Source organism: Andrena cerasifolii, chromosome 6, assembly GCF_050908995.1.
Source record: "Andrena cerasifolii isolate SP2316 chromosome 6, iyAndCera1_principal, whole genome shotgun sequence".
NCBI classification, from domain to species: domain Eukaryota; kingdom Metazoa; phylum Arthropoda; class Insecta; order Hymenoptera; family Andrenidae; genus Andrena; species Andrena cerasifolii.
Genome location: NC_135123.1, coordinates 8,097,879 through 8,123,418, shown reverse-complemented (window position 1 = coordinate 8,123,418; position 25,540 = coordinate 8,097,879). Strand labels below are relative to the sequence as shown.

At 39.5% G+C, this 25,540-nt stretch overlaps 1 protein-coding gene and 1 non-coding gene across 4 annotated transcripts in view; both read left to right on the top strand.

The window, feature by feature from the left end:
* The window catches only part of LOC143370188 (synaptic vesicle glycoprotein 2B), a 40,808-nt gene that overhangs the window by 12,815 nt on the left and 2,453 nt on the right, over positions 1-25,540 (top strand). The window contains exons 1-7 of one of the 3 annotated variants that reach the window (XM_076814932.1): positions 135-281; positions 19,684-19,922; positions 21,794-21,853; positions 22,600-22,683; positions 23,423-23,747; positions 24,470-24,591; positions 24,744-24,982. In XM_076814932.1, the coding sequence (XP_076671047.1) occupies positions 19,886-19,922; positions 21,794-21,853; positions 22,600-22,683; positions 23,423-23,747; positions 24,470-24,591; positions 24,744-24,982 (867 nt within the window). In that variant the 5' untranslated portion in view covers positions 135-281; positions 19,684-19,885. Of the gene's footprint in view, positions 1-134; positions 282-7,389; positions 7,597-19,683; positions 19,923-21,793; positions 21,854-22,599; positions 22,684-23,422; positions 23,748-24,469; positions 24,592-24,743; positions 24,983-25,540 lie in introns of those variants that run through there. The other 2 variants (XM_076814934.1, XM_076814933.1) reach the window with 2 other exon arrangements.
* Trnar-ucg (transfer RNA arginine (anticodon UCG)) lies at positions 14,232-14,304 on the top strand. Its single transcript has one exon. It is a non-coding gene; the product is annotated as a tRNA-Arg (tRNA).

The following is a 25,540-nucleotide window of genomic DNA, read 5'->3' as shown; positions in this document are numbered from 1 at the left end:
AGGAGAATCAGAGTGCGGGGGGGAAGGAAAAGATTGCGTTTGTACCGACGACGACACCACTGACGAAGGACCAGTCCCCGGGTTCCGTTGCCGCTTCTGTGCCGTCCGTTCTTCGACGCCTCTGTCATAGATGCAGATATGCCTCCGTGTGGGTTCCGCGGAGCAAGAGTGGGGGATGTTGGTGCCTGTTGGCCTCCCCTATATAAGGTTTGCGCTGTCCCATCGCTCTTTGGTTGTTCCCCAATTCGGGCAACTTCTCCGAGCTTGGCACATCGCACACCGTAAGTCACGCACATCTTTCTTACGCTACACACATACGCGCGCCGCTCAAAACAATTAGAGTCTCTGGCTCAAGCAACTCTGCCGCTCAGCGCACGTATCTCGGGTCTCGGAAAATTTTCTGCTGCCCCAGAACCGTCCACCCAGAAACGCCTCCGCGATTCTAACTCTTCGACTGTCTCGAACAGAGTGTCTCTTCGACTGTGAAATAAGGGAAGCATCGCCAGCTCTCCGCGCTGGTCGTTTTTAAGTAGAATATCCAGTGCCGGGAGTGCGGACGCGGGGGTGCGTTTTAAGAAAATCCTCCGAACAGGAAAGGAGCTGTTTGTTCGACACTTTATCGCCGGGCACGCGGTGTGTGCGTTCGTAGCTGACTGCAGTCGGTTTTACCCAACTTCGAGGAGGAGCCACGTTTATATTTATTAATATAAAACGACGCTCGGTAATTCTGCAGTGAGTGGTGAAGTTCCAAGGAGACATCTCTACGGAGTCGTCAGCCAAGGGAACAGAAAATACGGAATACCTCGTGACCGAGCGATAAAGTGTTAATATATGTTCAGAGGTTGTACAACGGAGAGTGCGGAAGATTTTGCTCGCTTCCCAGTAGATGATACAATCGAATCTTTCCCAGTCGGAGGATCCAACGGCGACGTTTTTCGATTTTTTTTATTTCTTTTCTTCGCGTTGTTTCGCGGGCTGGCGCCAGCGGATGACTTTCCTCGTTTACGAAATCAATTGTACATGATTTTTTTACTTTATTGTCCAGCGTTTGATGTCCCCGCGAACGAAAGGACGGGACGCAATTCTCAGTTTATCCTCTTGCAGCCATACTAATGCTTGTTTTCCTTTCGCCTGTGGAACTGAAGCAATTGCTTGTCCCGCGGATCGCGCACGTTGCTTTTTCTCGGCAAGTAGTATTAATGGAGCCTTCGTTAATCGAAGAATTGAGTGTCGCTCCGTAGCCTGCAGTTCTTTACGCGTTTAAAACCTTGCGAAACAATGGCGAATCTCGTGAAAGAGTCGATTACTCGGACGGTTAAAAAAGTACCATTTTGCAAAGATTTCGCAAACTCTGCCTCATACACTCCACGCGGCTATTGTAATTGGAAACACAGTTCTTTTAGAAAACACTGTGAAATTGAAATTCTGTAGGTACCACTTTGGGCGTAGAACACTTTCTGATAATTTTTTTTTAATTTTGGCACATACAGTGTTCTCTACGAAGACTCTTCAATCGAGGCGTTGAGACCAAAAACGGACTAACCCACATTTTGGCGAAATTAAATACGCAGCAATAATGTATTCGAATTTTTTAATTTGTTAGTCCGTGCTTGCTGTCGTTGCCTCGATTACACCTTCCCCTAAACGCGCAAGCGATGCGTCTTTCTTAAGTTACCCGGCTTCGTCCTAATTTCTCTTCTATCCCAATGTCCCCTTGATGATGACTTGCTCGTGTTCATTTCATCATCCAAGAACCACGCGATGCTACATTATTTACTAAACGAATTCTAGATGTTAGCTAGATGTAGGTTACGCCTAACAGTAGTCAAGCTGATTGTGAGCCTCGCTTTGCACTGCTCTTTACGATACGTAATTTACGTATTTATGTAAATTACGTTATCATTACTGTTGCGGGTGTATGGGTAAGCACGTGGGCGATTCGTAAATGTTTACATGTTATGGGCCCACGGGATAATGCCCCCAGCTAGGGTAATCGGCAAGGAAATTACGATTTTTATATCGTCGATAAGGTTCTCCCCTGTTTCGAATCGTTTTACTGTCTTGGATCTATCGTCTTGTTGACGCAACGGAGGCGTTCTTCCGCACGATGGGAAGTGTCGAACGAAATGTTTATCGATAGAGATTTTCTCGCGCAGTTCGGGAAGGATCGTAAAGTGGCAGCAAGCTTTTCGCGTGCCGGGCAAACGGTCCGCGTGAATTTCAAGTAATTAAAGATCCAGGATCGCGGCACGTGGACACCGGGGATCTAGAGCATCGTATTATTCTCGACGTCTCCGGGACGCAACCAGTTAAAACCACTTTCAAAGGTCTTGACGTTGAGCACGTGTATAAGAAGCCCGGTATAATTTGTTCGATTGATTACGAGCATACCATTAGACGTGTCGGATGGCCAGTCATCTGTTAGCTCTGATTCACCGAAGAGTATAGCTGATAAATCTCGTCGAACCAGTCATTATCCAAACTTATCGCCAGTGTTAATCGCGACGCTCGCTCTCCGGTCCGGTGTTCAAATTTCTGCTTTTTCCTGCGGGTAGTCGCTAGGGTCAACCTTCCCCCACCCGAAATCAAAGTGCACTGTATGCTGCTGTAACAGTATCTGTCAGGGGGCGGATTTGGGTGTAGGTTCTCCTATACGCGGCTGGACCCAGCGATAAGAGTTTCAAAGTCGATTCTCTCGAAAACGAAGCGCGATACCAAAAAAAGTTACTGTTTCTTTTCGATTTGTAACAAGTAAATCAGTCGAGAAAAAGGAATACATTTTTTTCATATCGCGCTCCATTTTCGAGAAAATCGACTTTGGAATTCTTGACGCTGCGTCCAGTTGCGTTTAGGAAAACGTAAGTACCTTGAGTAGGCTGCAGCCTAGGGCGGCAAATTTTGGGGGTGGAGCATTTCGAGGGGCCACAGATTTTAGGCGAAAGGAATTGTAAAAGCGGCTTGACACAGCTTTAAAAACAATTCCTTTTTTTTATTTAGCCATAACTCATATTCAATTAATTTTGAAATTGTCTCGGCTGTTTTAAATTGAAATATTTTATGTTATTTCGCAGAAAGGGCGGCAGACAATTGTTAGCCTAGGGGCGCCAGATCTGAAAATCCGCCCCTGGTATCTACATTGTTTAATAATCACTTCCTACAACGTGATGGAGATTGCACATGAAATTAATCAGTTTTTAACACACGTATAAATTACAGTAACTATCCAGCGTTGTAGAACAGGTTAAGTCACAATCAATGATAAATAATTAATAATGTCATCTTTAGTGACATTTTGTAGGGAAAATGTTGATTAGCTAGTAGTGCAACGAACAGAGTGGAGAACATCCAGCAGATAAATGTAAAGGCAGGCTTAATTAACAGCCACGAAAATTCAGTAGTTTGCAATCGTCGTTTTGCAACCTTATCTTTTCAAGTAAGATTTGGCAGTACTGTGTTTGACTAATGAGAGACGTGTGGGAGATATATTTGGATCTTGATACCAGAACGTTTGATAATATCAGGTGCGAGATGCAGGGCCCGATCAAGGGGGGCGCAAGCAGGGCAACTGCCCAAAACGGCTAATTAGGGGCGGCAAATAATCGTAGAAAGAGAAAATTAAAATCAATAAAAGGGTAAAACTTTTTAAAAAAAAAAACAGTAAAAAAGCAAATAATACATGTTTGAATTTAGTATCGAACTTATAAATTGTTTTTAATCACCCAAATAATTACTACTTATTATACTAGGAAAAGCTCCATACTTATATTAAAGATCTTAGATTTTTCCCCTTTTTTATATTCATTTCGTTTCATTCGTTAAATCCTTTTTTGGAGGCTTAGAAAGTAGATACTTGCCTCCTACCTGTACATATATATTTTATTTTATTTGACACTGTCTTTTTATGATCATTAAATTCTTTAAATTTATATATTAAATTTTTTAAAGACTTTAAAAAATGTCGACAAAAAATTTCACGCACCGTAAAAAATTATATTTTAAATTATTATTTATAAAGAGAGGCGAAAATCATTTTTGCCCAGAACGGCGAATGAGCTAGATCGAGCCCTTGTGAGATATTGAATAGGTACCGAATACTGTTCATTAAGAATTCAATTGTACGAATGCTTTTATTGCCTGTTGAAAATTGCCATGCTTTTGTTTACGACTATTTTCTATGTCTAAACTGACGATTTTGAAAGAGATATGTGGTTTCGCTTAAAACAGGGTGCATAATTGCACTTTGCAGACGCATCGACGAGATTCTTTGGAAAACATGAGATCACACGTCGATGGGTCTGGTAATATCGTTCTGTGCTGTCCCCTACTATTTTTTCCATTTCCACAATGGATGATAAACAAGTATACGAATGAATTAAATAGGGTAGTACGTGTTGGTTAATGCGCAGTTTCTCTTCGATTCGTTCAAGTGTCACCTTACGTGAGAAATCTAGATCGTTTCGATGCAAATTTGAAAAATTATCCTTTCTAAGTTATTGAGTCAACGTTTGTATAATTAATGTGAACTGTAGGTTTAGAAAGGATATTTCCAAACTATTCTAATAGGACATTCAACCACATTCGGCCCAACATCGAAGGCCACTTTATACGACAAGTAAATAAAAAATTCAAAAGAATTTACTTATTTTGTTATATTATCTAGTACTCGAACGAAGGATTTTTCGAAATATTGATTTGGGAAAAAATGGCTGATGTTTAAAGTAGAAGTTTAAAATTGTTATCATAAATCGTGGCGGATTTTCGTCAATTAAAAGAAAACTAGGCATCGGATAAAAAAATCCTTCGTTCAAATATTAGATAATATAATAAAATAAGTAAATTCTATTGAATTTTTTATTTTAGATGATCGACTAACAGTGGTCACCGCAGAAGCCTTTTTTTAGAGAACCTTCGAGTGATGGACAATAACTTAGTTATTGATAAATATTTTTAAATAAAAAAATTACGATGCACGGTACTAGATGCAATCTTTAAAAGGAAAAAAGATTTTTTGAGAAATGTGCTATAGCTTTTGAGTAAAAAATTTCCAAAGACCACCCTTTTTCGGCCTCCTGACTGAGCATGACCCCTTAATTCCAATTGCTTAACCATCCACTGCTTAATCCAATTTAATTTTCATTCCTCTACATTCATCAAAACTATATATTCAATCAAATCTGTGGAACGATCGAATGTTTGCAGAGAGTAGTGCAGGAAATTGCGACAGTCCTTCGGACACAGATGGAATGATCCTTGCTCTAGTGACGCCGAGGTCAGCATATATGTATTTCCATTTTTCATAACACCAAGCGGAGAGATCGTGAGTTCTGTCTTAAGACTTTCGTCAGATGTAATTTACCTTTTGTTCTCCAAATCCGTAGTTCAGGAAACGACGAATATATTCCCGAATATCTTAACATTTCGGTGTAATCCTCATTTTTTTTGTGAAATCCAATTAGTAACGATAATATATTTATCAGGCCGTACTAAATACTGATCGTGTAGAATAGGAGAAATTGATTTTTTTTCAACGTGGGTTAGTCCGTTTTTGCTCTTAATGCCTCGTACAAACATGCTCAACTGTTTGTATAACGTAATAATCTCATATCGCCTTGATTGCAATATATTATACAAGACACGCAGTATTGCAATTACAGAAAGTTATTTACGCATTTACAAACTGGAATGAGTAGCTTGTCTCACTATGAATGAATAATGCAGTAATAATGAATACTGCGCTACTTCCTCGCTGTAAAAAAATAACACCGTCTTTGAATATGGAAATCAGCCTCCCGCATTCTTGTCGAGATTAGATAACGCTTTGAAAATTATTTAATTATGTCGTCAGTTTTTATTTACTGAAAATGGAAGCGCGACGCAGGGAGCCGATTTGCATGAAAAGTTCAAACGATTTCTGCCTCTCCGACTGCTGAAACGCACAAGTATTTTAACGCATTTAATTGTAAAGGCATCTTCCCTTGTAAGTAATAAATCGAAAGCATTGAGTACCTATAAATTATAAAAAAAAATTTTGTCATTTTTTTCAATAATTGTTACGGGTCGCACGACAGATTTATAGAAGTCGATATAACTGCGTCAATTTTTAATATTCCTCAGCATATGTCACGTGAAAATGTTTGCCAAATATTATTTAATACACGCGTTGCAAATAAACCGGGTGATTTTGTAATTCACGGCTCGCTCTCAAAAACTACCATTCTTTCGGGTTACTATATGGAATCTAAAAGTAGGACATGTCCTCCTTTTTTTTACTGAAATGCAGTGTCCTCCCATTACCTAAAAATGTCCTTCTTTTTTGTTTTATCCACAACTCCAGCGATCCACTCGCCTCGACTTCGCCGGCAAAATTCCATCACTATTTACCAGACCCAAAAATGAGAAAGGGAGGAGTATCTAGCCTGAAATCGTTTCAAAAGGAAGGCGTTGTAAAATAAAACTAAACTTTAGATATCAACTTTCATCATATAAGAAAACATTAATGCTTACATCGCATTAGAATTATCTTAACCTCTTCCTAAACAGGCATATTTTTCAGAGCTGCCTATTTTTGACAAAAATGTTCTTTATTTCTTAGCATATAATCATAAAACTCCATACTAGTCATATGTTTGAAATTGAGAGGCCAAGTGGAAATACAGGCACGTGCCACAGTTTCATGATTTTTTTAATGACTTTTTTACCTAAAAATTTTCATATTTATTGTCTTCATATATTATCGAAACCACCACAGTTTGCAGTTTAATGTTCATAGACTTCAATAACATACAAAGTTCACAAAAATATGTACGATGCTTTCTGAAAAAAATTATGAATCCTTCAGAAACGAACATTTATGCGTTTGTGGCATGTGCGTGTTTTCCACTGCCCCTTAATTGTATTGAATCAGTATTTAATGCCTAGCCCAGAGCTAATTAGAGCCTGAATATGTATACAAGATTATTCTAACGTGAACATTAATATCTCCTTACGTAATAAAAGTTGGTATCTAAAATTTGATTTTACTTTACAACGTGCCCCTTTTCAAACGATTTCAGACTAGATTCTCCTCCTTCTTCGTTTCTGGATCTGTTAACCCCCCTTGCGATCGATTCCACCGCGCGATAGCAAGAATCCTAGCGCAACGTTCGAACGGCGCCAGTGGCGGGGGCGTTAAAGGACAACGCGTGTCCTTAAAAATGCTCCGAGCGACGTAACGAGGGCATCCCCCTTCACGATCATCGCCAGCGTGCCATTCGATAGTGGAGAGACTAGGAAACGCGCGGGAAACGTTTACAGTCAACAAGCATCTACCGCGATAGTCCAGTGGGAGGTGGCAGGTAGCTCTTAGCGCTTCAATGCCTCGGACACTCATTTCATTTCCACGCACCGTCTCTCGCGGGTCAAGCTATTAAATGTCGATTCGCACCGTATATCGGCACAGTTCTACCATCTAACGAACGTCGCGGAACGAGCCCAGGAAACGGCGTGCGACCACGGAAACTACCCTCCTTCAACCACCAATCGACGCGCTGCGATCGTTGCTGCTTGGTGCCACCAGTGTCATCAGAATCATCGTGATCTTTGAGCTTCTCCAAAGAGGTGACTCTCTCCAGCCGCGATCCTCCGAGAGCGTCGAAATTCTTTAAAGTCCGCCGAGAATGTTGTGGGGGTAGTGCTCCAAGGTTCTGTTAAGAAAGGGGCGTCTCTGAGATTTACTCGACCGTTCGAGGCTTGTGTCAGTCGTTTCCGCGAAGCTTTCGGTGAAGGGAGAAGGGGATTTGGTATTTCGAGGACAGATCCAAGGAGGGTTTTACGCTTCCCCGAGGGCTTCCGTGACTCCTTTCGACAGACCAATTTGGAACTGCGAGCACGCAGCTGCGTTGTAAATAACGTTTTCAGTGATCAACTTGCAAAGGTACTTCGCTGCACTCGTGTGAAGTAAGAGTGAATCTTAGAGTGCTCTCTGAGTGCTTCAGGCCGCAGAGATACACGAGGATTAATCCAAACGAAAACGCTTCGTCGGTTCGTGAAGTAAGTGATACAATTTTGCAAAATTCTCTACGGCTCTGACGATTAAGGGACTTTCAATGCTCAATCATTCTCCCCTTTCACATCACGCACAATGGCCGAAGGTTCTTGGTGCACCAGCAGAGACAGCACGAATTAATTCTTTGCTTAACTGTAGCTAACGGCACGCCGGGTATTTCAGGGCTGTGTGGAAAGAATAAGAAATATTTTAAGAAATATGAAACGGTGCTTCCGAGATGTTTGGTTGCGCAAGTCGAAATCTGCTCGATTCGGTGTGGCGTAGAATCCTATCTCGAAAGTTCAACGTGTTAACAGTTAATGAATGACCTCGGAATAAATATTTTATAAACGACAGATCTTGTTCAGGCCTCCGGGCTGCACAGGGGCCCCGGAAAAAGGAAGCGTGACGGAAAGAGAAAATAAAGAGGAAACAAACGGGAACGAAATTTCTTTGTTTAATTAAAATCGAGGAGAAATAAATTAGAATATAATTTGTAATATAATAATCTAATATCATTAATGAAATGGCAATAACAAGACATATATTTACATATGCCAAAGTTTATTTCTTTTCTTTTTTATTTTATTTTCTTTATTACTGTTATTATTGTCCTTTTCTTCGAGATTTCGTTCTGTGAAAAGATATATGTTTTTTTGTTGTTGAGAAATTCTTTGGGGCCCCAAAATATTTCTTGCACCCGGGTCCCTTTATACAGAAGGCCGACCCTGGATCAGTTTCCTTATATTCTCAATAATTTACCATTTGCGTAAGCAATCTTAAATTATTTTATTGATTTCCAGTGATTTTCTTTTCTCTCCCTTTAATATTTATATTAATTTAAAATAGTTCTTTGAGTAGTATAGTAAAGAGAGTTCTAACCCAAATTTAAGTTTTGCGCTCAATACACGTTCAGAGTGGTACGATAGATGTTCGATACACGTTCAAAGTGGTACGGCAGATGTTCGATACCCCTATGGCGCCAGTCAAAAGTAGTATGGTGTATCGAACGTCTATCGCACCACTGTGAACGTGTATCGAACGTCTATCGTACCACTCTGAACGTGTATCGAACATCTATCGTACCACTCTGAACGTGTATTGAACGCAAAATTCAAATTTGGGTTAGAACTTTACTGTACTACTTCTTTGCATTGACTTAAATACAATACCTGCATCACGAAGCTTCAACAAGCTTTTGCAATAAACAACTGAACGCGGTTACAGTTTGTACTACCTAATTTTACCATTTTAAATATTTCCCCATACATATCGCAGCGTTCCGGCAAAAATGTTCTCCACAAAAGCGTAGCGACTTCGCACGGGGCGTCGCATCGAGCGAAATATTTCTACTCCAGACGTGCAAGTCAAGGAGAAAATAAATGAATGGTAAAGGACGTCAATGCCTTGATCTTAATCTCTCTCTAACTGCTCTCCTCTAGAATGGAAATCTTTTCTTGCCGCAATAGTCCTCGCGCGATCGCACAGCTGTCGCGGAGAATGCTTTCCCGAAATACTGGAAGAAGACGAATATCGCGAAGCACAAAGTCGCAGGCGACGTTCCATATTAATTAAAATATCTACTCGAACATAAGTGTTTCCATCTTCTTGGGGGGGGGGGGGGAGTGATTCAAAAACCACAAAAATTCTACTAAAAACAAAACGAAAAAATGTGTCCCGGAGTCGTTTAAATACTCCACGACCTCTTCATACCCGTCGACCCGTAGATTTTCAGCCCCGGTTCCGTGCGGAAGGCGCTCCTCGCGTTCGCGACTTACCTACCCCTATCGCGGGTGGCGGAAAGGATCGGTCCAAGGCGCACGTGAATATCGCGGCAGCTCGGTGAACCGTCTGTCGAAAACGCGTCAATTAACTCCGACAACCAGCAGCGCGAACCTCTGTATTAACGAGTGTGATGACACCGCTTTTCAGCGACAGCACCGCCGCCCCCCCCCCTCCCCCTTCCCCCTCCCCTCCCCCCCCCCCTATTCCCCCCTACTGGCAAATTTGTCGACAACGAGACTGATTATTATGTCCTTGCGAGACTGACGATAATTACAAACCGCTTTACTTTCAGTGCCACACGCTTGACACGCCGATTAGAGCTTTCGAGAGCGGCTTGACCTCGTTCCCTCTTGCGCCGTTCGATCCGCGATCGCCGGCGATCCCCGGCGCTCGATCCCGGGCCGCGGGGTACGATCGGGAATGGAAGCGGCGAGCTTCGTCCACCGGGGGATGATTATGCCACGCGCAGCCGATTTCGGCGAGCCCGGGCGTGATTGACGCTGTTCGAAAGCCGCGGGGGGAGGGGTGCGTAGCGGTGTCGCGACTCCATCGGTGTTCGAAGATCGTGCGAGCGAGTGGAGGGTCGTCAGTGGCGGATTTAAGGGCGGAATGTTATTTTCGATGACAATAAGAACAGTTTACTAAATAGGGATTTTTTATATTTAAAAATTAACAAATCGTTATCACATTAGCATTGGAGAAAACCTCAATCCAGCAAATCCGTTCTTTTAGTGATAAAAAACAGTTCCAAAGAACGGCAATTTCCAGGCAGTTACAGTAGAGAGATCCCTTAAGGGGTTGCGCCACCCTGAGGCGCTCGAAACAGCACTAAGCTAGACGAATTTTTTTTACTGATAGTATGAGGTTGAAAATTATTTATTTTCTTCTTATGGGTAGAACATGTATTAGTGCATATATTGTATAAATACTGGAGAAAAATATTTAAAAATGACCGAGGTATTCGTTCTCCCGCGAAGCTCCTCCGCCGTTACACGCGTGACTAACCTAACAAATTATAACGAACATGTTCGTCTGAAATCAAAAACCCGATGATTTTCGTGTTCCTTAATAAAATACCTACGATGTAGCGTAGGGATTTGAAAGCCTATAACTCGGCTATTTTCGGGAATTTTTGCGTCTACAATGACTTAAATTATTCTTAAAACTTCGCGTAATAAGAAAATGCAAAGAAAAAAAATCGTGTTTTCAAACCTTTCAGGGTGGCGTAACCCCTTAAGGAGTCTACTCCTCCACCCTCTATAAAAACGACATACTTTTTATAACAATATGGGAAATGGTAGTGCAAACATAGATTAATAAACTGTAAAAAGATTCATCAAGATATCTTGCACAGTTATTTAGAAAAAAAATCCTGAAAATTGCTGCTCGGTACAGAATCACAATACCGAGAGACATTTTACAATAGATCTCTTGTGAACAGAATATCTTTGCATCACTCACAACAGTAATTAAGCAAGCTTACAAGCGCGCTAGGTGATAATAGCGGTGCGCCGCAGAAAGTAGGTTAATCAGGTCATGCTTTAAAAGTGTAACGTGAATGTTTACAACTAAATTGCACTGGAAAGTATATTCGTTTATACATCCAGTAAATATATTTGCCATTCTTTACTTTGAAATGTGCTTCGAAATCCATTCACGCGGATACACATTGTTTTGTCCCGAAATCACGAACCTTATAGTCCATTTTTAATAATCTTTTCACGCACATGATTTTTTTTAGATAAAATCGATGTCATTCGATTCTCCAAGATAAGAGCTATCCAACGTTTTATATTAATTGCGACACACTCTTTGGTCACAAATCGTTCCATGAGTTTAACTGTCCTACACGTTACATCTCTATAAAAATAGAGTTGAGCTCCAAGATTTCCTAATTGCAAGTAAATTTAATTTTCTCCCGAACTTACAGTTCGGTCAAATGCTACCCAACGTAAATCAATTAATCAGGACCATTACCTTTGATTGTCCCTAACGCGAGTGCCAGATTTATTAGAGGCATTAATTAATCGGGATTTTAAAATCTTTGTGAAAAGCACTGCAAGTGCCAAAATCATTAGTAGGGAGGGTAGACTTGGGTGTGCTTAATTATCTCATTTTTAAATTGCTCGCGGATCATTATTACGTGGAGAATTTCACATCGTAAATATTTTCTTTAGTATACCGCCAGAAGTATAAGGTTACATTTATTGCTTACACGGACTGGTACCATATCTTAAATTGGCCACAAATGGCCACCCTATTTTCACGTAGAACATTTTACAATAAAAAATTCCTTTCTTTAAATTTGGCACTTACAGTGCTTTCTACAATGACTCTAGAATTTTATTTGTGAGAGTTGCGTGGGTTACAAAACCATTGTTCCAACAAAATGTGTCTGCATTGTTAACGGAACACCCTGTACATACACACGTCGCACCTGCAACACGCATCATTGCAGATCGCTGTTGCGTTGGTCGGATCATTGAACTCAATTTCACAACAGATAATTGACAATTTAATTGATGTAGTTGATTGTACTGTGCCGAGCAACGACCTCGATGCAGCATCACAAACTATTTATACCTTGAAAAAGGTGCTGCAGCCACGCGAATTATTCCTCGAAACTAGACTCTGGATTTTCTAATCGGAAACCTGAACCTCGAATTTAATTTACATAATCTTACGTCTGATTTATAAATAAATGTACAGGGTGTCCCGGTAATAATAGTACAGCTGGAAATGAACTGTTTCTTCATACACGAATTAACAAATCGAAAATATATTCTTTGCGCAATCCACTTGCTCGTTATTGCGAAAAGCAGCTTTGAGAATCCGCGAATGCATTGAATCTTTCTTATCGAGTACCTTGTGAAAGCAAATGTTTATTCCGCCGATGACAGGAGCATTGGGAAGCTAAAAGCGAAGGTTATTGATGCACTCTAGCTAATGAGGAAGCCAACGCGCGAGAAATACTCCGAACGGTCGTGATCCAAGAAGTCCGCGCCGAGTTTTCAACAGACACGCGTGATATCGCCTATTTAGCGAGTATTTGGTACAGGATGTCCGCCAATGTCTGCTAATATTCTGCCGTTTTCTGGAACGGCATTAAGCCGCGACACGCCTCCCTTGCAATTACGTCGTTGAGCCTTCGCGCTCTCCAGCGTAACTTGCCAAGGTATCAAATCAAAGCTTCCGTGAAAATTACACCGCTATCTTGCTCTGTTACCTATGACTGTGCTAAATCTCGGTGGAAAAAATCGTATTAACTAGTACAACAACTCGACATATAACAACAGCGAGGATCTGTTGGAATTTCCGCCAATTTATTCCGTTTAATATCAGCAAGATTATGTTTCATTTCAACAGTACTTTTCGATAATATAATCAGAACAGATAGAGACGAAATTGGGGTAAATGTCCCTATTAAGGTACCTGTCCTTATTACGGTGCCTTTATGTTTAATGAAGCAGTGCAAAAAAACTCGCATAAATATTTATTTATTTAGGAAAGAATTTTTCTTAATCAAGCTGAACTATTAATGTATGCGTTGCAAACGAGAAAAATGTATTTTTAAACAACGAAAGTATAGAAAGAAAATTTCAGAAATTACAGAAGTGAATAAATTGATAATTATCATGATTTACACTCAAAGGCGTCCGGAAATTTTTTTCCAGGGGGAGGAGGGCCACTTTGGGATGATGGTAAAGAAAAATATACCCCTCTTGCTTTTTTTAACCCCTTTTATAGTGCCACTTTAATTACAAATTTAAAATCGTAATTTAAAAATATTCTCATTTTTAGTGTAAACTTAATAAAGATCAGTTTTGAAAAATAAGCGATTTTTTCTCAATAACCAGGTGGCGCAACTGCCCCTTTTTACACCCCCCTCCGGACGCCCGTGTTTACGCTTGTGTTAAGTGTTAATTGCAGCATAAAAACTTTTTATAAAAAATAAGCAAAATTAGCACCTTTGAAACGATTTCGTATTTTTTTTAATTTAGCCACTAATAGGGACAAGATTTTAACGGTTGCCCGCATTAATACAGACATCTACCCTACATACTGATTTGTGGAAGTTACAAAATACCATTTACGTTAAAATTTACCATTAATCTTGTTCGCAATTATTATTAATAAAGAGGATATTTGTAACGGAGACGAGAATGAAAGCCTTCGAGCTATTTTTCAAAATGTATACATGGATGGATAAGGCTATTAAAGTTTTGATTTTCGTTTAGACACGTTGCACGCGCATTATTGCCTGCAGATAATAATATTTCCATGGGTTTGTTCATTTACTTAAAGTTAGATTGTAAACGAAACGCTGAAACGTTCCCACGATAATTTTGTTTCGTGTTGAATAGTAGCAGGGGTGATATTTCCCGACGCAACATATACAAATTTCAGAAAACTACCCTTCAATGACCGTGTGGCCTAACGGATAAGGCGTCGGACTTCGGATCCGAAGATTGCAGGTTCGAGTCCTGTCACGGTCGATGAATAATTTTTTTTTTTTATACCTTCTATCTCGAACAACTGAATTCACTTTCCATATTACTTTTTGGTGAAAATAATTTTTTTATTTTAGTTTGTAGAATTTCGTTATAATAAATTGTTTTATACGATCTCGACTGCTTTGAATTGAAATCGCGGGCTGCGCCCTACAGAAATCAGTTTCTCTCAAATTATTCTGAGTATTCTTCGACTGAAAAATCTGTTGCATTCGAGTTTGTTTAATCGTACACGTAAATAATATTTTTTCCAAATTGTTTCGTTACTTGGCTCCTGGTAGAATAATCTTTTATCTTATTTTGTATTTGAGGAAACTAGTTCTGGGATCATTTCTTACTAGACGTGACCAACAAAATTAATAAAAAATTAGAGAAGACTTATTTCAATAAGATTATTAAACGACATAATTCATAACTCGTTATTTCTGCGTTAAATAACTCGTCATCAGAAATATCGTTTGTTAATTTTGTTTTTAGTTCAGGGGTGGATATTAGTTTAATAATATTTCAATTATAAAAAATAACACAGCATAATCCACGAATAATAGAATGTTTTGTCCCATTTTAAATTATAACGAATTATTATTAATCTCGTGTGAACTGAAGCATGTGTGTTCCGCTTCCAGTGGAGGAAACTATTTTTCCATCTTCCTTATTTCCACGTATCTTCCATCATCTTGTTTTCACCGTAGCACGTGCTTGTTGAGTCGTTAGTGGTCGTTCAGCGAATTACCCATAGCTCTTTTCATCCGTGACGATGCTCCATTCAAGGTTTACGATATTTTGTTCAGCCGAAGGCAGCTAATCTGACAAACAAGAGAGCAGCTTGGCGCTCAACTAATAAACACATAACGGCTACCAGCATCCAAATCCAAACTCTTGCTTAAACCTAAAGTAACTTAACGCGACTATATATTCTTCCACCACTGTGACCTTACGGCAGTGAACTGTGCGGATCATCGACCACCTCTGACACTAGGGTTGCCAACTTAATCCGCGGACATATAGTACTTTACGGCCAAATGTGATAAAAAATATAGTACATTGTGAAGAAATATAGAAAGTGGTACAAAATAAAGCTGCCCCATACAGGGGTAAAACTTGCCCCATATAGGGGTAAGAAGTTGCGCTTCGATCAGCCACAAATAAATTACTTTCTGTGGACAACCCTACTGCAATATATTAAAGACAAGCTTAAAATCAGAAAATATAATAAATTTAACAAGAAATTAGTGAATAGTGAAGAGAATAACTACATTATTTTCCAGTCAGTTTTCATGTTTCATCGAAATCGGAACTTTTAGCCCCGGTCTCCTAGGGTTGCGTTGCTTTGACGTAGCTTTATTTTCTACCACTTTCCTCTGAAAATTTCTGTATCTCTTCACAGTGTACTATATATTTTAGCACATTTGGTAAAGTACTGTATCTTCCCGAAAAGAAGTTGCCAGCCCTAATTACAAGGGAATTGCAATATCATCCAGTAAACGAAACAGGGACGAGTTCACAGAGCATCTACGTGTGCTCTATAATATCTAATTCGCCATTGTATTCTACGAAGTCCAACAATCGCATGTCGTTGAAGAAGAAGAAGGTAACAAGTAACAAAAAAATCTATACGCAATACCGACTCGTTACGTATGACGGCTCGTTACGTCGACCATTAGTATCGTGGGAACACGTAATAATTAAAGCGGTCATAACATGCTTCGTTTATGTGTTAAACGGGTGCAGTCATCTGTGAATCAAGGCCACGCTTTGCGATCTCGCGCGAATTCAACATTTTTCTGCTATTCCTTCGTGTATACGTCTCTTCGTAACAATGAACTGCTCGTCTTGTCCCTACTTCAACTTATGCGTGCCTGCGTACGATAGCAGTCCTTAACTTCTCGCGAGTAGAAAGCTTTTAAACGTTCTGCCATCGCCTTGTTTGCCTTGGCGTAGGTATTAACATTCCGATCGAAACCGGCAAGCGATTGCAGTTTCAGGAAATTATTATACGATCAACCTTATGTTAGCTCTGAATCATTATTACATGATAATTCGTGCAGTTAGTGTTTTAAAAATGTTAGAGTCACCTTCTTCTCATCAAACGTTCTTGTAATATATATATTTTCAAAGACTGCACTAAAAAAAGGATAGTTCAAGGAAATTAAATCTTAGAGAGTTATTTATTTGCTGACAAGATAAGTAACCGGGAAGTGTGCAAGGAAGGGTGTGAGAAATGATTGCTCCAAATTATAGTATGCTCAAATGACTTCGTGTAGTTAAATTTTATTATATTTCGTTGACATTAAATACGATTTTTTTAAGTTAAAAATTTCTCTTGGAGGAGCTAAATTTTATTAAATTTAGGTGACATTAAATTCGATTTTTTTTTTAAGATTCAATTTTTTGGAGGAGCTAAATTTTATTAAATTTAGATGACAGCAAATTCGATTTTTTTTTAACTTAAATTTTTTTCGGTGGAGTTAAATTTTATTATATTTCGTTGACATTAAATGCGATTTTTTAAGTTAAAAATTTCTCTTGGAGGAGCTAAATTTTATTAAATTTAGGTGACATTAAATTCGATTTTTTTAAGATACATTTTTTGGGGGGAGCTAAATTTTATTAAATTTAGTTGACATTAAATTCGAACTTGGATATGTTGATATCCAAATTGACATTTATAGAACAGTATGAGTATTGCGAATGTACAATTATCACTGAAAAGTTAAAAGATTGAAAAACACAAAAATGGCAACTCAAACACGACGCTGGGGTGCAGTGAACCCCACGTGACCAATTTCCGATTATAAGAAGGTACGACCGCGGAGGGTTAATTATTCATCGAACGAGTGATCTAGGGAGAAAACGAACGAGTGATCCGATCGACCTAATAACTCGACAAGGAAAACAAAATTGATGCGAGCCGGTTTCCGAGCAGATTCCAATATCGCCGCCACCATTGGAAAGCTTCCGAATCGTAGCCTTTCAGAACGTTACGACCAACGCCCATTATCGGTGCAATTACAAATTGGCCCTACTTAACCCCTGGATATTGATTTCAAACACGTGACCGCGCGTTTCGATGCAAAAGCAAGCGAACGCACTCTCAAGGGCCTCCATATTTCACGATCCGTGATCAATAGCTATTCTTGATTCGCGATTGATCGTTTAGACGCTCGTAGAAGATCGTTGAACGTAATTGATCGTTAAAGGAACTCTACATACCCGATATGACGATTAATTCTATATCAGACACTACGTGATTTCTTCTGAAAAAAGGGAGTCAATGCAGCCTTCTGAAACACCCCTATACTTTCAACAATTGATTTTCACATGGCGCCTATATTTCTACTCATTACTGACGGCAGCATCTCGTTCATTTTTAAACCTTGATTATTCTAGTCGTCTAACTTCTGATTTTTTTTTGGTATTTGTTGATTGCAGAATTGCTCTGTATTTCTAACATTTTATTCCTCCGCTGCTGTCTATCGAGTCCGACAAGCGTGAAAATAATTAAAGAGCTCTTATAGAAAACACTGTAAGAGTGCCAAAATTAAAAAATACTTTACCGGAAAATATAGTATAGCATTTAATTTTTGGCTGTTACAGTGTTTTCTACAGGAGCCCTTGAATTACACTTAACCCTCGGTTGTCACACCTATTTCTCCAATCAACTACTTTCTAGAAATAACTGTTAAATTATGTCGCAAAAATTCTCAGATAAAGCTTGAAGATTGTAAAAATATGTTCATGATCGCACCTTCTTATAATCACGATAGGTCACATGGGGTTCACTGCACCCCAGTGTCATTTTTGCGTTACCATTTTTGTATTTTCGAATCTCTTAACTTTCGAGCTATAATTGTACATTCGTAATGCTCGCAAAATCATGCTCTAATATTCTTTTCCTAGAAATATAATTTTGATACGATGAAATATTTATAGTTGAAACACAGCGATTTTCCACGGTCGTGGAAAAAAGTGATATTTTTATTTTTCTCGCGATAAATCCCCTTTGGAAGTTAGGCGCGACATTTGTGCCCGAAAATCGCCCCTGGGGTGCGATACACCCCGTGCGACTACGAAGGGTTGAGCGCAAATTGTTCAGAAGGCTCGGTGTATGCAAAAAGGGAGTAGATATTTCTATTTAAAACAATAATGCACTCACGAAACTACTAAAACTTTTTTACTCGCGAAAAATGCCCAATAAACGTTATATGCCATTCAACTTTACCCTTTATCATATTTTTCTATTATCAAGAGTGGCAGACATACACAGCATGCGAATTGCGTGACTCACTCCTCGCACCTCGCATTCGCACCGTAACGTATTTACCCTTTTTCTGGGTATTATATGTTATTTAACCCCTTAACGTACACAGGCATGTTTTACCAAGCAATTTGTGCATGCCCGTGACTGCCGGGGGCAACACGTGACAGCCTCGTTGTCAACGTTTCGCTATAATCATTGAAATCCATGCTTTATTTTTATATCTTACACTGCAAGCCGTACAGCCCACAGATTTATGCATAAATAAACGATACTTTTAACGCCTTTTTTGCAGCATTCGTAGACCGAAAAAGAACACGATATATTCTCTAGCGATGAGGCTGTTTTAAAATACACCACATATAATTAAATTCATATCGATTATTAAATCTTATTGGCTTAATTGAGAGACGTGATAACTTTGGTCACCCTCGTCCTGCTTCTCTCTCTCTGTGTTACCTATAGTCAGGGGTGGATTTGTGTATAGGAAAAGTAGGTGATTTTTTTCATTACGATTGGATTCTTTAGATGAGAATGGCAGTCGTTGAAAAATTGCTCTGGGTGTGAGCCACCCAGGTATGTCAAAGTTGACCTGGAACAAAGGGGTGTGTCAACGAAGGGTTAAATATAAAAAATCATTGGTGCACTAGAATGAAAGATAAGGGTGTACCACTGTATTACAAACATTACTGTATTACAAAGGATCGAGTCCTGTGAGCGTTACTTATTTTGTAAGCAACAGGAGCTGTCAAACAGTAACGCTTAAAAAGCGGTAGCGCCTGAAATGGCTATAAATTGTTAGGAGATTTATTTTCCAATTATGAAAGGACCCGCTGCAGTTTCCAATCCAAAATTATCGATCAACATTGCGGGATCCCCGTTTACAAAGTAACGCACGCTCGACACTAACGTTCCCGAATTTTATTCCATCCGAGGTAAAAGAGCGTCAACCTCGACTTCGTCGGGCAATAGCTTTCTTCGCCTCTACCCGGAACGTTCCGTTTCGAAGAAATGGTTTTCCTTCAACCGTCTTAATTCGCGGCGATTTGTCGCGTGCACCTCTTTCGCTTATATAACGGCAAATCTGTTTTCGCGATGTGTTTCAGCTCGCAAGTGAGCACAGAACCTAGCCCCGCCGACGAGCAGCAGCAGATCAGCGCAGATTCAGCAGGAAGAATTTGCCGAGATCCAGTGATCCGCCAGAACGCGATCAATCTAATATCGATCGAGGCCTATCGTCGAGCAAGAAGATTTCTCATTTGACACAATCACCCAGCCGGATTCACCCAACTGCGCCGATACCGTAGAATGGTAGAGAGTGAACCTGATTCAAAGCACAATCATAGTACGTACAAGTTTCCTGGACCTTTCTTCGGACCCGGACTCGGCACAGATTCGGCATGAAAGTGGCCTGAGTAAAAGTTCCGGGAATATTCAATTTATCACTTAGAAGGAGAGTATTTTAGGTGTCCGCCTCCGATCATTTTGATTTTTGGATATGTCATAGAGGACCGAAAAATAAGAAATACGTGTTTTTTTATTTTTCCCTGTTTTCATATTTGGGGGGTGAAAACTGCGTTCAAAGTTAGGGTTGAAAAATCATTTTTGTGGATTTTTGAAAATCTGACGAGGCAGTCATGTTTCGCATTCAAAGACACAAAATTCGTCCATTGACGCTATTCCTCTATCTCTAATAGTTCTCGAGATATTCCACAAAAATGATTTTTCAACCCTTAACTTTGAACGCAGCTTTCACCCCCCAAATATGAAAACAGAGGAAAATAAAAAAACACGTATTTCTTATTTTTCGGTCCTCTATAACATATCCAAAAATCAAAATGATCGGAGGCGGACACCTAAAATACTCTTCTTGTTAGTTGTCTTATGTCCTTCGTATTTTTTTCTTACAAGGGAAGATCTCGAACCCGAAAATTCAAAAAATAATATTCGACGAATATCCAACGAGTCAGCATTTATGCCATTTACGAATAGTGTAAGAAATCCCTATTTTTCATTGTTATACCGCGTAATCTAATTAAATTAACTCCGTACATTTCACACCACGTGATTATCTTATCTTCTTTCTGTTCTACGTCAACCGGCAACGAGCACACATTAAACAAAGATAATTTTAGAAATTTGTCATGTCGAATTAACTAAAGTAAACGAAAACGAATGCTTCCGTAACTTGCTGTGCATATCTACACGTATCCAGTGACGAAAGCCATTGTCTAAGCCAGTGATGAGCACCCCGCAGCCCGCGGGCCGCATTTAGCCGGCCCAACAGCCACAGACCTACGGCCCGCCTGAACGATTTCGTGACATTTGCGCGTATCTTTTGCACTGTAAAGGATATCGAAATGAATTTTGCGGCAAAAATAGGGTAAAATTATCCCTTTCTAATGTTGTATAATTTCATATTTTTTGACCTTTGTTTAACTTTTCTTTTTTCGTTTCTGTTAACGTAATATTGGTGAAAAAGATTTGAAACCGCTTATTTGGTACTTTATTTGTAAATCTCGTGTAATTAAAGAAATATACGTCCATGTACCTGTTTATATGTATATATTACTAATAAACAGTAAATCAAGTTTAAGAAAACTTTAGGTTTTATCAGAAACCTTCTAGGTTTTATTATAAATCAATGCCAGAAATACCAAATTCAGCCCATAAATTGAATTCTCTGATTAGCATATTTAAGTATTTAAAATTGGGGCCCGCGTGGAGTAGTAGGCTTCCACTTTGGGCCCACTGCGGACGAAAGGTTGCTCATCAGTGGTCTAAGGTTTAAGGCCCTAGTGGAGGCCTGTAAAAGATATAGATAACGAAATGAACCAGTGGTGCACGGTTCGAGAGATCGAGCCATCTCTACCGTCAATGGGGTCCGCTTTTTCGTAGTTACGGAAACCCCCGTCTAGTTTAGTCTGCTCTGGTACCACCTCACTGGTTCCTCCCCGGCTTTTGCGCAATAGTTCTCGGTGCTTTGATCCGGGCGGCGATCGCCTGGTTAATAAACTCCTTCGATTCACGCGTGAAGGTTAATAATCTCTTTCGTTGGCGATCCCCGCTGTCGTGAACGCCGAATAATATGTCAATATTTAACAGGCGCGTTACGAGACCGAGCGTCAACTTTCGCGAAGTGTGAACCTCGTGTTTGCTCGAGCAATATCGCAAGAGGAGTGAAAATATGCGTGTTTAAACTTTTTTCTATTTCAGAGTGTGATGTAAAAGACGAGCGGCTAAACGGCTGTGGCTCCAAGGATCTCGAACTTGCCCGTAGGTAGACATTTCCTGAGGATCTACTCAGAGTTGGGCATTATTCGAGAGGGTTCGAAAGAGTTCTTGAACTTTTCAATAGGTCCTATTTGAAACATAGACGCTGGGGCTTTTGTTAAAAATGTTCTCACTTTATAAGTTCCCATGAGAACTGATAAAGTAAAGGTTCTTGAAAATAGCAATTCTAGTTGGAATGGAACTTATAAAGTATAGAAATAAAAATTTCTCTATAACAGAAACAGATATTTTGTTCATCGATATTAAACAAATTTCTCAATCGTAGTGACAAATACTGAATAATATTCAATGAATAGTACTGCAACAGTAATAAATAATTATTACAGTTAAACTAAATATTTACCTACTTAGATAATTTCTACGCAGATGTTATAGAAGTTCTGTGTATTTTGATTCATGTAAGTTCTAAAAAAATGTTAGTTAGGTATTATTCTTGACAAGTTCTCTTTTCTGTTCAATACTTCTTCTGAAACTATTAATTATTTATTACTTTTTTTTAATAAATATAAATATAACTGTTTCCCACAAGAACACTTTCTGAAGAAGTTCCTAAGGGTAACATTTCTATTTTCTTAAACGAAAGATATAAGTTCTAACAGAGTTTTTTTAAAAACAAGAGTTCCAGAACTTTTTCGATGGCTGTTATTCGAATAATGGCACCATCTGCTCGCCTAACGGGCACGATATTCTTACGGATTTATAACCACGCCATAATTTTCTGTGTACAGGTATTGGAACCAAGGGCAAGACCCTAGATCCTGAGAAAGGATCCTTCGTTAAAGCAGACTTTGAAAAGGCCATTGAACTTACCGGTAATCGAACGTACCTTCCACTGTACCAAATTAAACCGTTTCGAAAGTACAAATGCATCGCTACTTTTACTACAATTTTATCGCGTCGTTAACAGTCAACGTTTGAAAAATGCGCTGGTACTTTTCCCTATTGTAGAACGCCGATTATCTATATAAATATGAATTTACCGAAACCTTGATCAAGAATCAAGTGTTACGCGTATCCTGTGTATGCGCGTAGTACTACCCTTCGATCAGTCATCCTTTTAGGTGACTATTCTACAGCTCAAAAGTAAGACGAAAATATAGAATAAAGTTTTCGAATACCCCGCTTCGTTTAGGAGAGAATTGACTTTGCATTTTAGCCGAATAAAACTGTACTTCGGTGCACGCATATTTACTTAAAATTCGAAGATGATTTTCTCGAAAACACAGCGCGATGTAACGAAATATTTATTCTCAATTTACATTTTATTCTGACCTGTAGAATCGCCCCCTAAAAGGATAACCATATTATTTTGTTGAAGCAAGTTTCAATTATATCTAAGGTTGAAGTAATTTTTACTAAAAACTACGTTTTCATAAATTTTCTATTTTTTTTCCCCTTCGGACGAGTATCTGAAAATTCGATTATATTGTCAGTGATGCTTCACATTTTCGTTATTTTGGATAATTGACTTTCCGCTGTATTTACTGTTTTTATCGGGCTCGGTAGAATTTTAGTTTTCATTATTCTCTGCCACTTCACTGATGATTCCAGACTATGGCAAATTTCACTACTTCCTCCTTACGGTATGCGGCTTCGTCAGCACCAGTGAGGAGATGGACGTGATTTCCATGTCCTTCATCCTGCCAAGTGCACAATGTGATCTGAAGCTCGACACGCAAGCCAAGGGATGGCTCAACTCGATCATCTTCATCGGCATGATGGCCGGCGCGTATGCCTGGGGCTCTGTCGCAGACGCCCTGGGTCGCCGGAAGGTTCTCATCGCGATCTCCTTCACGAATGCTCTTTGCATCGTGGCCTCCAGCTTCAGCCAGTCCTATGAACTCTTCATGTTCTTCCGTTTTCTCAACGGCGCTGCGTAAGTGAATCGATTAAAAAAATCAATCACCCCCCACAACGTATTTCACTCATTTAAGTAACGTTAAATTCGGAATTTATTATAGTTTACATCAGCATGAAACTTGACTAATATATTTTTCAGTTTGTACTCTCTGCCAAAGAAATACTCAAAGAAGTGTTTCACAGAAAATTAGTTTTCTTGCCTCTAGATTATGTAGGGGAGACCGGGGTTGGTTGTAACGCAGGGTAAATTGTTGTCGGTTTTAGTGACACAAACGCGCGTTATGTATTCATCTTGTGGTTATAGTGAAGAGTTTTAATGTGTAGGGCACTATTTTTAATGAAACACAGTATCTACCTTATCGACGATATTACGGCGATACAGTAAACTCTCGCTGTGGGCCCGCGCTCGGGACTGGCGGCGAGCGCTTAACGCATAGTCGAGACGAGCCCATAGCGAGAGTTTAGTTTAGGTACTGTATCTCTTCAACACTCGCGTAAAAGCAAATGTTATTCGACCCGTTCAATGGAATGTGCAGTATGTTATCAGATATGCAGCGCCATTAAGATAAAGACGAATTCGAAATCTTCACAATTTGCATTTTAAAAATTACGCAGGACGTGCTTCCTTTTTAGATCTCTCGTAATTCCTACATCGATATGTTCGATCTCACTGGGGTTTATAATGGCGTTAGGATATGCAAAATAGGGCATAATATTTATTTTTCTGTTCCGCTTTAGCCTTGGAGGCAGTGGGCCTGTCATCTGGTCGTACTTCGCTGAATTTCAGCCGAAGTCTAAGCGAGGCTCCATGCTGTCCTTCATGGCAGCATTTTGGACGCTTGGGAACCTTTTCGTTGCCGGTAAGGTTGCTATTTGATTCGTCTTACGCACTATCTACACTATCACGAGTATACTGAAATAAAAAAGACAAGATAAGACTAAAAGGACATGTATTTATTTTGTCAAGAATATTTTTGTTCTCCAATATGTATGCACTCTTGCTTGTATCTAGGTCTAGCATGGTCGATCATCCCTAATGACATCGGCATTGCGAGCGCAACGTTCACGTACAATTCTTGGCGAATCTTCCTGCTGATCTGCGCTGCTCCGTCGTTTATCGTCGCGGGGCTGCTCATGCTGCTCCCCGAATCCCCCAAATACCTCTTATCCTGCGGAAGATACGAAGAGGCACTCGACATCTTCCGCGGGATTTATGCCATTAACACTGGCAAATCACGTGACACTTACACGGTAAATACTTATTCACTGTACTAATTAACTACAACGGTATGTCTGGTATCAGTGATGCTACGACGAACCTTCGATCGATAGAGCAACATACGTATAAGTAGAAAAGTATAAAAGAAAAGGTTTTGAATTGCTGTGGTCCGATTTTGTTGTTTCTCAGCCGACTGCAATCGTTTCATTCTATTCGTAGATCAAACGTAGTTCGTAAATCATTTTTATTTAAACTTCTTCTTGATATCTCTCACCGTTCTCGAGATATTCCTCGAAAAAAAAATTCTGAATTTTTTTCAAGAGTGATTTCACCCCCTAAAACTGCACTATGGTACCAAAAAATAGGATTGTCCTATGGATGAACTACTTGCACACAAAATTGCATAATTTTCTGAAATTTCCGGTTGCCTAAGTTCCCTTGTAAAAAGTAAGTGTCAATTAAAAAAATAGGCAGAATACATATACTCTTAATCTAACTAAATAGAGACGTGCTGACGTTAATGCTAATTCAACTTCTGTTACGAAATTGCAGATTGCAAGATCAATGTAAACTACATTCCACTAAATAAT